At 40.5% G+C, this 13,983-nt stretch overlaps 1 protein-coding gene across 1 annotated transcript in view; it reads right to left on the reverse strand.

Annotated features, from left to right (window-relative positions):
- ipo11 (importin 11) overlaps positions 1-13,983 on the reverse strand; it is a 147,607-nt gene that overhangs the window by 26,125 nt on the left and 107,499 nt on the right. The window contains exons 28-29 of the mRNA XM_034234866.1: positions 12,573-12,668; positions 11,065-11,149 (exon numbers count right to left, since the gene is read on the reverse strand). Of these exons, the coding sequence (XP_034090757.1) occupies positions 11,065-11,149; positions 12,573-12,668 (181 nt within the window). The remainder of the gene's footprint in view (positions 1-11,064; positions 11,150-12,572; positions 12,669-13,983) is intronic.

The following is a 13,983-nucleotide window of genomic DNA, read 5'->3' on the forward strand; positions in this document are numbered from 1 at the left end:
TGAGGTCCTTAGGTTGGCAGTGAACATAAGTCTCTCCCAGGTTAGGCCAAAGGGTGCATTATATGCACACATATACTGTATCAACTCAAATGGGAATTTTCCTTCACATTGAATCAGCAATCAGAAATTGTGAAAATCAAACCAACTTGAGTTGAAAAAGCAAACAAAAGACCTGCACAGAACACGGAACTGAATCATTCAAGGTAAGGCTAAATAGCATACAGCCTATTAGGGAGTGTCCTCAGTTCCTTGAGTGTGTCCGTTAGCTGTCTCTCTAAAGTCTCCAGATGTCTTTCCTTTCCCTTAGCAGCTCTTCGAAGGCCATCGGACTTGGAGATGAAGCTTAGTTTTCCTTGTGACTCAGCTTTTTCTGCGTCATGATCAGCAGACTTCACAAGGACCCTTATGTCTTCTTCCATTCTCTTCTGTTTGGCTTTTATTTCCTCCATCAGGCTTTGGTCATCAAGACACATGTGATACTTCTGTCTGGCAGATGCTGCAGAGAGGAGCAGCTCTTTTGTGTAGGCTATGTTGAGCAGCCCTCCAACACTGTGCACATGGTGCATTATTCAAGTACTGTACTTAAGTACATTTTTAAATACTTGTACTTCCATTTTATGCAACTGTGTACTACTTCTACTCCACTACAGTTCAGAGGTAGATGGTGTACTTCTACTCCACTACATTTATTTAATACCTTTAGTTACTTTACAGATGTGGATGAATGATATGAAATATAATCAAGTGTTACATCAGACTTTAGTTCCACCTGGAGTAAATTCACAAGCTACCCTGCAGTATACAAAGTCATTCAAACTAGCAGCACATTTACCAGCTTTGATAACACTTTAATGATCAATCATTATAAAACATATCATATATATTATTCTGAAATGGACCAATCTGCACAACGACTACTTTTACTGTCGCTACTTTCACTATATTTTGATAATACTTTTCTACTTTTAATTGAGGAACATTTTGATTGAGGGACTTATTCTTGTAACAGAGTATTCCTACACTCTGGTACTTTTACTTAAGTACAATATCTGAGTACTTATTCCACCTCTGGTAGCGTATTAGCCAGAATTGTAGCCACAAAATCACGCAGAGCTGCATCAAAATAGACTCACAATGGTAACAAGTGGAAAATAATATTTACAAATGTGTACAATGATTTGTAGGTAATGTTGACTACTCAAGACACCTGTCTTATACATCTTCAAAGGAAGACTGTGTTTCTTCTACAATTATGTGGGATTAAAGCAAAATGTAGTTGTACTTGTATTATACTACAAGACTTTATATAACAGCCTGTTTCTAAAATGACGCGGTCAAATCCTCAGTTTATAATTTATAGCAACATACTAACAAGCTAAGGTCTAATTACAACAGTAAGTGGTTCCTCCTCTGAACACCACAGGATGGCGACTGTAACCATCTTGTGGTATACTGACATAGGTACGCTCCTCTGAAATGATTGTCACCTGCATAAGCAATTATCCCTCATCGAGTTTGCTATTCAGCTTGCTAACGTTACTAGCTTAAACAAACGTAACATGCAACGTTAGCCTAATCCAAAAAGCTCTACTACGGCGTACCTTTCATGTGGCTCGTCAGCGCAGACTCGCGCATCGTGAATAACTGAAAGTCTTTTTTGCAAACGTCTTAGTCATGGCTTGTATTTGTCTTCTGCTAGCCAACGTTCGTTGAAACGGCAACTTCCTGGCATACTGTCATCTATCACTCATCAGAATGCCCAGGTTACACGTAAAAAAAAAACACTTGCAGGTCACGCGCATAGCGTGGGAAGGACGGGGCGGAGATGTTTTATGTAGAAGCGAAGCAATTAGGCACGCTCCGACTTCTTTCTTTTCATCTAAAAAGCGACAGCAATTTATTGTAAAAGTAAAGCATTTACAATTTCAAGCACTTTGTCCCAAATCCAAGCACCATTCCCAAAATCCAAGCACTTATCAAACCTTGAAAACACCACATTACATTTCAAGCATTTTCAAGGATTTCCAGCACCCGTACGAACGCTGACTACGGCTTAGCAAAGTAGCCATCGAAAGGCCAGCCAGACGAACTTGGTTTTTGTTGTTTGCTCTGCTCTCCCTCAGGTCCTTAGCCACGGCAGGCTTAAGGTAGTTTGGTCAGGGCGGGCCAGATCATCAGAAATTAGACAGACTTTTCTTAACTTGATACTGCTTATAATGCTATTTAATATTCTCTTCATTTTACTTTTCGGTGTCACAAACAACACCTTTTAGGCAGTAAAGTGGATTAAAATACCACAGAATCTGGCATTATATCAGACAGGGCTACTATGCTCAATTGTTTTAATAAGCCTTTTGTGTCTTGTGGCTCGCTGTTTGATTCTGTCACTGACTGTGCTTCTGCTTCTGTGAACGCTCCAATCCTTGAACAATGTGGTCTGGAAAACCCTTTCAGTTTTACCCCTTTTACTGTTGGTGTTGTCCATGATGTTTTATCCAAGTTAGATCCTAGGAAACCGGCTGGCCCGGACAACCTAGAACCTTTCTTTTTAAAGATAGCTGTAGATTTTATTGCTCCACCGCTTACTTCTCTTTTTAACCTCTCCCTTAGCACAAATACAATTCCTAAAGTATGGAAGTCTGCTTATGTCTTGCCTTTACTGAAAGGAGGGGAGGCAACTATTTTAAATAACTATAGGCCAATCTCGAAATTGTCAGTTCTGGCTAAAGTGCTTGAACGACTAGTGAGTGAGCAAGTAAAGGACTTTTTATGTATAAATGATATCCTGTCGAAACATCAGTCGGGCTTCAGGAAAAAACATAGCACCATCACTGCCACAATGAAAGTTGTAAATGACATCACTAGTTTTTTAGATAATAAGCAGAGTTGTGCAGCTCTGTTTATTGATCTCTCTAAAGCGTTTGACACCGTTGATCATCGCATTTTAAAACAGAGGCTACTCAGCATTGGCTTGTCCAGCCTTGCAGTGGGGTGGTTTGTGAACTACCTCTCTGAAAGGTCCCAATGTGTACACTTTGATGGGCTCACTTCTGAGTGGTTGAGCATTTCTAATGGTGTACCTCAGGGTTCTGTTCTAGGTCCACTTTTATTCTCCATTTATATTAATAGCTTGGGTGATAATGTGGAGGAAGCTACCTTACATTTTTATGCGGATGATACTGTGATGTATTGTGCAGGTACCTCAGTTAAGGAGGCTGTTGTTAAATTACAGACTGTTTTTAACACTGTTCAGACTCAGCTCTCAGCGCTTAAGCTTCTTTTAAATGTGGATAAAACCAAGTTAATGCTCTTTTCAAAAGCTAAAAAGTCACCAGAGCCTGTTTTAGATATTGTAACCATGCAAGGAAAAAAACTTGAAGTGGTAACCTCTTACAAATACCTTGGTATCTGGCTTGATGACTGTCTTTCTTTTAAACTGCATGTAAATAACCTACTTAAAAAACTGAGGGTTAGGCTAGGTTTTTTTTATAGAAACAAGTCCTGTTTCTCTCTTGAGGCCAGGAAAAGGCTAGTCACTGTGACCTTTTTACCTGTGCTGGACTATGGTGATCTATTTTATATGAATGCGCCGGCCAATTACCTCACCAAGATAGATGCCGCCTATCATAGTGCACTAAGGTTTGTGACAGACTGTAAGACTTTGACTCATCATTGTACCCTGTATACAAGGGCAGGGTTGCTTTCACTTACTGTACGGCGGCTAAATCACTGGTATCTTTTTATTTATAAAGCAATGTTAGGGAAACTTCCGTCTTACATCTGTTCCCTGATCTCACAGCGTATTGTAAATGGCTACTGCCTGAGATCTAAAGCTGTGGTTGTATTACATGTGCCAACTGCTAGGACTGTATTAGGAAATACAGCTTTTAGATGCGCAGCGCCGCTAGCATGGAACAGTCTACAAAAGGAATGGAAGCTAAGCGGTTTGATTCCATTTCATGTTTTTAAAGCTAGGATAGACGCTATACAATCAGAAAATATTGGTGTCTGTAAATGCTACTAGTATACAAACTGTAGTATCATATAATGTCCTTTGTTTTCTGTCATGTTTGTATTAATGTTTGGAACTAATTGAAGCAGGTCACCATTGTAAAAGAGGTCTATGATCTCAATGGGTTTTATCTGTATAAATAAAGGTTTTGAATTGAATTGAAAAATATGAATCACAAAGTGTAAATTGTTAATTTTCTTTCTGCCTTTACAGACCTTACAGCTTTTAAACCAATTAGTTTCTGACTTAGTTAAAGACTTTGAATCCATTTGATTTCTGACTACAAAGTACATCCAACTTTAAACGTTGGAAGTTACAAACTTTAAAAAGTGTTGACCTAGAGACAGCCATGTTAATGTGAATAGGATTAACCCAGGGGTCTCCAACCTTTTTTAGGATGAGAGCTACTTTCAAAAAAGTTGTGAGCTACTTTTACTCCTTTTTTTGTTTTTTTGCAGTGTATATATTTAGCACATTTAACATTATTATATGCTTACCTTTAACCTTTGCGTGCAGTTTGGGTCTGTGGGACCCGTTTTCAGTGTTACTAAAAGAAAATGTATGCAAGTTAATTATTTGAACCTGCTTTATTTGGGGGTGGACCTCCCATCCTCTAGGGGGGTCCGGGGGCATGCACCCCCGGGAAGATTTTATATTTATTTTTTTAAATGTTGAGGTTAAATGCATCTATCTGGTGCACTTTGTGCACAACATGAATTTATGGATACAACTTTCAACACTCATATGAAAGGGAGCTGTATACTTTTCAATAATCCAAAAATCTTTAGAATATGATCACAACCAATAACAAATCATTCAAAAAGTTTTTTTTCTGTCTTATAGTACACATTGGAACTATACACACCTCTGTCTCTCTCTCTCTCTTTCTCTCTCGGCTATGACGGCTTGCGTTGAAATAAATAAATAAACATATTTGTAAAGTGGGGGGACACAAACGGGATTTGGAAAAAGTGGGGGGGACATGTCCCTGTCCCAGTAGAAATTACACCATGCGTACGTGTGCGTCAAGTGCAATAAATATATATGCAAGTTGCAACACACACACAGTAAAACTCTGCCCCTCATGTGTTGTATAGGCTGGCACGACTAGGCTATGTTCAATGGGGCTGATGTGTTGTGTAGATTCTGCCAGAAGGAAATTCACGATCACACTCCTTATGAAGCGGTGAGGTGCTGCTCCACATTGCCTTTCTTCCCGACTGCAATGCTGGTCCCGCAAATCAAGCAAGAACGTGATTGGTTGATATTCATTGTGGGGGGAGGAGGGGTGTTAGATAGATATAGAGTTGTAGTAAGTAGATAGAGTTCGCTATGATTGAGGTTTCGATTATGCATAGGGTAGATTATTTTAATTACATTTCTTTATTTTTTGTGTGTATTTTTTACATTTTGGATTTGCTTGGCGAGCTACTTATTGAGGGCTTGCGAGCTACCGGTAGCTCACGATCGACGTGTTGGAGACCCCTGGTTTAACCTGTAAATCTAATGTCAATGCAAAGCGCTTAATAACCATTATGTATTATTATAATTATTATGTTTGAGTCTATAGCAAAAGGACAGATTGCTACAGACTTGTCAGCCGCAGTACAGTCACGGTCATCTTAAAAGGTCCTTACACACCAAGCCGATTTCGGCCGTCAATAGATGTCTGGCCGTCGATGAGCGTCCTGTCGCCCTACTCAGATTTGTGTGTCCCGCCCCGTCGAGTCCTTTTGGCCGTGCCGACACCTTCTGCCACCAAGGCTAAAGAAATCACTCTGATTGGCTGTTCAGCTTAGCGAATCGGTGCATGAGAAGCGAAACGGGAGTGAGGGATCCAAACAAACGATTAAGAAGGCAAATCTGAGATTTTCATTTTAACTCCAGCTCTCGACACAGGTTCGGGAAAGTCCCATGAGCTTCTCGTTGTAGAGTGAAAATGGAACGCACATGCTATTTGTTGTTTGTTTATATCACGCAGTCTGTTCTTCTTCTCTTGGTGTATCACGCAGTCTGTCTCCCGGTTGTTGCCTCTTTTGAATGACGAATACACACTACCGCCGCCTGCTGGTAAGGAGAGTTATTGCCACTCACGCATGCACAGTTCGTACGTGCTACTTGGCCGTCGGCTGAAGTCTTTGCGGTGTGTTCCAGTGCGAGTGTTGGCCAAGACGCAGAGACGTGAGGCGACACAACTGTCGTGTCCATTGGGACGTGTTCTTTGTTGTCAGATTGGTGTGTAGGGGCCTTAAGAGAGAATGATCTGGGGCCTCATTTATAAAGGAATATACGCTCAAAAAATGGTGTACTCCAGTTTCTACGCAATGTTTACGATTTATAAAAGATTAACTTGACGGGAAAATGTGTGGTCCTCCACGCAAACTCTAACCCATGCGTACGCACTAAGCACCAAAACGGGAGAGACGAGAAACTGCGACACCAGAAGGAAGAATGGAGAGAAATATGTGGAAATAATACCATAAATAAAATGTTACCTCTCATTTATCATATATGAAGAATTCATTTTCACAAATAGAAAATATTCTCTCCAGCAGCAGGTGTCAGAGTTTAACTGAAGCCTGTGTCAACTCCTCATGCTTCAACATGTTTCATGCTTCTTTTCACATCTACAGGAAACAACTACTCATAACCAGGGGCCTCATTTATAAAGGGATATACCCTCAAAAAATGGCGTACGCCAGTTTCTACGCAATGTTTGCGATTTATAAAATACTAACACTAAGCACTTGTACTAAGCACAAAAACGGGAGAGACGAGAAACTGCGACGCCGTTGGCAGAAGGAAGAATGGAGAGAAATATGTGGAAATAATACCATAAATAAAATGTTACCTCTCATTTATCATATATGAAGAATTCATTTTCACAAATTGATTAAAGCCAATCTTAAAATGATTTAACAAACGCCTGTTTGCGACTCCTCAGTGCACACAAAAACATAACTTGGAGAAATAAATAAATACGGATATGTTATTGAAAACCACCTCGAATATGTTGTGTTAATGTTATGAAATGTTTTCTCATAAATGATGCGGTAAGCAGGAGGACAGAATTACGTCTAAACTGACGCCGTTGCATTTCTATAGGTTGTGATACGAGCATGGTTTTATATACCATCATGATTAATCGTGTTTTATGCCGTTTGCCAAGACTTGATAAGCAGAGTTGGGTGTAACGCGTTACAAAGTAACGCGTTACTGTAATAATATTACTTTTGTCGGTAGCGGAGTAGTGTAACGCGCTACTTTTATAATTCAGTAATCACACTACAGTTACTAACATTGCCCCGACACGCGTTACTTCGTTACTTACTAAAATAAGTCATAATCAAACCTCAACAAACACCTGCAAAGAACACATGCTAAGGTGAAGCTAACGCACAGCTGTTTGTTTATATCATGTAGTCTGTTCTTCTTCTCTGTTTTCCGGTTGTTGCCTGTTTTGAATGATGAATACACACTACCGCCGCCTGCTGGTAAGGAGAGTTATTGCCGCTCACGCATGCGCAGTTCGTATGTGCTCGGCTGAAGTCTTTGCGGTGTGCTCCAGTCTGGTTCCAGTGCAACACATGGCCAACACACAGGAGAACACGCCGACGCAACAGCGTGAGCAGAGATAGACTGCGCAAAATATACAGATAGCAGGAGACAGAGGACAGCCATGGTCAGATAGGAAAACATTCAGGAGCTATCTGGATCAGTCTTATGCGACAATGGAAACTGAACTAAAGAGAACATTTGAAACTTTAGCAGTCTGCGTGATCTGCCTGCAGGGAGGGGCGGGCCGGCGCTGCGAGTAAAGTAACGAGTAAAGTAACGAGTTATTTTACTTTATCGCTCGTAAAACACAGGAGGTATGGAAACTAAGAACACCATATGTGGAAAATTGTACAGCTAATATAACAACACATTAGTTGTATTTCCTTTAACTGGTGGATATAGAGTTGCTGCATGGGGTTGAGCAGTGGAGATGCTGCGCACAGCTGATCGACAGCTGGGACACAAACCACCAAATACAAAAACATAATTCAGATCCAGTCGTCATGACTCCACTCCGGAGGGATTCCCCGATCATTTCTTACAGTTTCTCATCAAGGGGGTGTCTCCTGTCCCCGGTACAAACACACTGCCTGAGGAAGGCTATGTGTATTTTTTTTGTCATTAACCTTTTTCGGACCACTTATTTATTTATTTTGGTGACGATCCGACCTCCATGCTGCTACTCTGGTTCAAACGGCATCCACCAAACAATATGATTTATCTCCACCTCCCCAAAATAACCAAAATCTGACACGGTGTGAGATGTCTTTTTTAGCTGTTCTGTCGTCATTTCCTGCGATCTTCTTCATAAAGTCAGTCAAAATGAATGAATGAATGGGCGTTTCTTTGACTATTTATAGGCAAATATGGGCGTTACGTGAAGCCCGCAAAAGCTGCACCGCATTTCGAGTCGATTGTGATTTATAAAGGGAAACCTGCGTAGGAAGTGCCGTACGCACTTTCCTCGCCGGGACGCAATGTTTTGTGAATCGGAAAATGTCGGAACATTTCTGTACCTATTTTTTGGATTTCTACTACGTAAGCAACCTTCCCACGTGAATCCTACGCACAGCGTTATAAATGAGGCCCCTGGAACTGGTAGAGGAATGACAGATTACGTAATAACCACCAGTGAGGAAAAATTCCAGGAGGTCAAACTGGATAAACAAAGGGGACCACCTAAAGACCTAATAAAAAGGTATTCTATAAAAACTGTAAACTATAGTAACAAAGAAGGGACGGCACTATTGGATTTGTGATCCAAACCATTTTTCCCTTTTCCCTGTATTCACTCTATTCATCTTTTATGTAAGATTGCAGCTGCCCGCAAGCAAGCAACACAATCTAATTCAACAAGACAAACCAGTACAATCATACGAATATCACCTGCAGGCAGAGAAATTGTGATGAGACTGCTTGACAAGGGGAGGCGTGAGGAAGTGAGATAAGGACAGATGAGGGGGAAAAGAAGGGGTGGGATGTAACAGAAAGTTACATTTCTGCCAGGATGGATCAAGTCTTTTAATAAAAGGACGTGTGTGTACTAAGTTAGAATGTTCAGTTTTATTTTGTGCCAACTTTTACAACTTACCAGATTTATTTGAGGAAACCATAAAGATTTCGTCTAATATGCTATGCAAATACAGAGCTGTAGAGAAGGATACCTTAGAAAATAACATAGCTGCCGATCATATCATCTCAATCAGCAGATGCCGCTTGTCTATTTGTTTATGTCAATTCCAAAACCTCTGCCTTAAATGCTGTTTTTCAGATGATGTAATGCTATTTACAAGTTGAAAACTTGCAATAACAATTACTCGGATACAACACAAATGTGGCATATTATTCTTTGATCCTCTGTATGATATTTGTTCAACCCCTCAAAGACACTAATGTTCATACAATTACAGAAAGCAAATAAGTAAGAGTGCAACAAAATATTCATATGCACTGAATGAATAGGGAACATAGTAGGGTTAAGTCAGGGGATTTGGGACTTGCCTGGAAATGTAGAAGCAGGTGAGTCAAGTCTCTATTCTATTCATTCTTTGACCTGTGTCGTGCATAAAGGTGAGCCCAACTTTATCTATTTGGCATTGCTTCACTCTCTTACTTGCTCATGCTTCTTTTTCCCCAGACCGGGGACATTTCACGTCCACATTTCCAGTTTTCATAGCCAGCCTTTCCTCCTTTACCTGCTACATGACTGGCAATGCAGCAGACCCCAACAACTAACCTAACAGATGGTGGACTTACATGGCAGCTTCTGATAAAAGTTGGCTGATCAAAGTAGCGTGCCCCTGAGTGTGAATACTCTTTGAATATAATTAGGCAATGTAGATGTGACTGCTTTAAATATTATCACAACGCACTGCAATGTTTGATTCCTCAGACAAGAGCATTGTTGTTTGAATATATTAATCAAAGTGATGCATTGATGCACAAAAGAGCTAGTTAGAGGTTATTACTATTGGGAGAATGTGCTAGAACTAAAAATATACTCCGTCTCTCACAAGCACTCTCAGACTGGCAGAAACATACACATTTAAAACACAGATATGCTTTTACACGGATATTCACACACTGCCAAGAAGAGAAGCAACACAATAAAAATAAAAATAGAGACAATAAATGTTCCAAATTGTCTTCCCCCTCCAAACTGAAAACTGTCTCACATCGGCACACCCTTGACACTCACACATGCATTCATGCCTGTCCCCGAGCACACACACCCACACGGGTTAAGAAGCAGAGCGAGGCGCGACTTTAAGTCTCCTCTGCTCTATTCCCTGGAGCAAATAGTCAGGGTCTGCGCTGAGGTGATAAATGCACTGGGATCCCGCCCAGCAAATACACACATACTCACACACAGTGCTATAAGTCACACAAAGTCACTCTTCAAAATAAATGCATATGTATTTCTTCATTAAAACACAAGCAAAATTACATTTGTATATAAATGAATAAACACCAACATCATAATGAAATAATATGTTTTACAATGTGAAGTAGTGTTACAATTTCTGAGCTTCCACAGTGTGACGTAGAGCAGCAGAGGAATGCATCCTCATACATAAATGCACCATTGTCCTGATAATTGGTATACATCCCCCACTTGGGGCGATTTAAAAGTACTCAACAACACCTGTGCTTACTTTAAGTGACTAGAAGCGTACTGCAGGCTATTATTACACATGCAAGCATCCAAGAGGATGTACTGGTGTGCATGATGAAAAGCAGCTGTAGCAGCTTTTGAAGCTGAGAGGTTGCTCTAAAACTGTTGACTGGCTGTGAATGAAGTGACCACCTTTTTCTGTGCTTACTGGAGAAGTACATATTTACTGGTCTCTAAATAATGGGGCTAAGTTTAGTTAAGTGATTTTATGTAACACAAAAATATTGGAGCTATTCATCTAAAAATGTCATATTACAATTAAAACAATACAAAAGGCTTTATCTACCACTGTACAATAGTGTGTTAGTATTTCACTGACCAGTTTCTTCCTCTTGTCCTGCTCAGTTGGTGGCTCCTCATCATCACTCAGCTTGGGTTCCTCAAAATTGGTCATCAGCATGCAGCTGCAAATACAATAATATTCAACTCAATATTAATAATCACACATACACCTGGACAGTAGGAGAACATTTCTGAACAGTGAGCATTCACTCACACAGACACACTAAAAAGGCTAAACCGTCTGGCACTGTAATGCACAGCCCTGCTTGCCTGCTATTCAGATTGGTTCATCAGCATGCAGAGAGAATCACAAGCAAAACCTTTGAGCTCAGTCCAAGTCTGCAAAGTCTTTTATTTCCTTTGTCGTTTTTACTTCATCCTTATTGTGAGGAGAGATACGGTAGTGGGTCTTAAATGTCACACTTAGTGACTTTAACATGTTGCATTGACAACTGGTGATCGAAAATGTTCCATCCATCCATCTTCTCCCGCTTATCCGTGGTCGGGTCGCGGGGGTAGCAGTTCCAGCAGAGAGCCCCAAACTTTCTTTTCCCTGGCGACATCAACCAGCTCTGACTGGGGGATCCCAAGGCGCTCCCAGGCCAGCGAAGAGATATAATCCCTCCACCTGGTCCTAGGTCTACCCCTTGGTCTCTTCCCAGCTGGACGTGCCTGGAACACCTCCCTAGGGAGGTGTTCCAGGCACGTGATCGAAATGTTAACAAATGTAAACTAGGGACTGGTTTTACTCTCACAATTCTCATATCACTACAGCGCATATGTCCAAACAGCAGACACAGTTAGAGTCCAACAGGTAACTTAGTGGAGAATTTAGCAGCTTCAGAGGTTTCTCTTTAAGCAACACCAACGCACCTCAAAGGAATGCAGTGGTACCAATTCTCTCCACTAGCTACTGCCCAGAAGTCCAGTTTTACTCTTTTTCGTCCTATGTTCAAAAGTTTAAAAATACTTCTCCATTGTTCGTTGAGTCAACAATGACAATGGTGAGATCAAAGGACTGAGTCACAGCTTTTTCACATGGTATAACAACCATTGTTGAAAGGAAGCGTCTCAGCTATTATCCAGGGGGAAGACGTGGAGGGTCTACTCATACAAGTCCTTCGGTGTCCAATTCAACACATCAGCTTCAAACTAAGAAACATGTATCCTAATCTTTCTGCCCAATCTTTTAGTTCACACTGGAGTATTCAAGGAGTTTTCATGTACAGTAGGTTAACATCTATAAAGAAAATAACACAATGCTCCTGGAAAGACGGCCAGAGGGGAGAGTGTGTCACATTCAAAGGGGGGCTGTAATGTAAGGGACTGCTTTTATTGCAAGAAGTTACATTCTTTCTTCTTGTTTTTGATATATCAAAGCAAAAACCCAACAGCAAATCTGCAGTGTCACAGCTTCATAACATTTCAAACATCTTCATGTATCATGCATGAGCTTTCTAAAACTAAAAACTTAATTCACTTGTGTGTTTAAGGTTTAACTGTATGATTATTCTTAGTTTTCTCGTAAGAAACATGCATACTTACTCTTTGAAGGTGCCCGTTTCAGAATCTTCTGTCATAACATCATGCAGCGCCTCTACGGAGATGTTGATGATGCCACAGAACTTGTCCTGGATTACACTGATAGAAATATGAGACTCATTAATCATAAGGTTCAAATGCAACAGTTGTGTGTTCGTGTGTGTTGAGTGAAGAGCGAGATATATATAGAGGGAGGGTATCTGTTTAAAGACGCAAATGGTCAACAAGAGCATCATGACAGCAGAGAGCATCAATCAAGGTAAGAGCCTGTAAAAAAAACACACGGCTATCCAAGGAATAAGGGTAGCCTATCTATGACCTCTATCAAATCACGTCATATATACGTGTCAAGATTAATTGTGTGTGTATATATCTGCACTCACCACTGTTTTGCACTGAATTGGCACACAAAAAAGAGCAAAAAACCTTCATATGGGAAAAGGTTGAAAACATAACTTTTTTGATCCCACATAAACATGTTCGCATTGCAATGATAAATCACACATTTTAATGGTAATTGTCCAGCTGTAATCGGAGTTTATTGCCTCACTTGATGTGTGAACAATAAAAGTCAATGAGGCCTTTACAAACAGCCCTGCAGCCTGCGAGTCTCATATTCATCCTAGCCACTGGAGTGATTCTTCCAGCTAAAGAACATTGCAGAGCCTTATCTAGCTGAACCGGAGGTTTTTAAAAAAAAATATGCTCGCTCACAACACCCACATCTCATGCTTGGAGACAAGCAGTAGTGATTGATGAATTATTTGAATCATTCTTTGAAAAAAATGGAAAAGATGGAAGTGTGTTTCCTATGACAATAGGAATAAAAAACAAAGAATACAAAGAGACAAAGAGCATGTATGTGGAGTAGGGGCACTGAGGCATCAAAGGTTGTATCAGGCCGAGTGCTTGGCTAGGTAGACCCCAGGCAATGCTGGATGAAGTCCACTGAGCATGAAGTCAGGCAAAAAACTGAAAGAAAGTGCATGACCGATACATACCCATCCTGTACACATAGAGCTGTCTCTTATTTATTATGAATGGGAATCGCTACTGAAGTATTTACTCATACAGTAAATATTTTATAAAGGTTATCTATAAGACATTCAGAACATTAATATAACAACACTTTTTAACTCTGTTAAAGATATAGTGGAGTAATTGTGTGCTGAGCAGAGAACGCAAAAGTAATACGGTGGTTACCGATGAAAAAGACTTCCCAACCAAGTGCGTTGTTGTGGAAGCATAATGCCCACCTTCTGGTTAGCACTGGTAGCCCTGTCAGCAATGTGGCTGTTTGAACTGTTAGTATTGTTAGCTACTAGCCAACATCTCAGCTGTCTCCATGTTGAGAGCCATTTGGAGGCAATATTCAATCATTACATGTCACTTGTTAGAAGCTTTTTCCCAAAGC

This window comes from Gymnodraco acuticeps, unplaced genomic scaffold (genome assembly GCF_902827175.1).
Source record: "Gymnodraco acuticeps unplaced genomic scaffold, fGymAcu1.1, whole genome shotgun sequence".
Lineage (NCBI taxonomy): Eukaryota > Metazoa > Chordata > Actinopteri > Perciformes > Bathydraconidae > Gymnodraco > Gymnodraco acuticeps.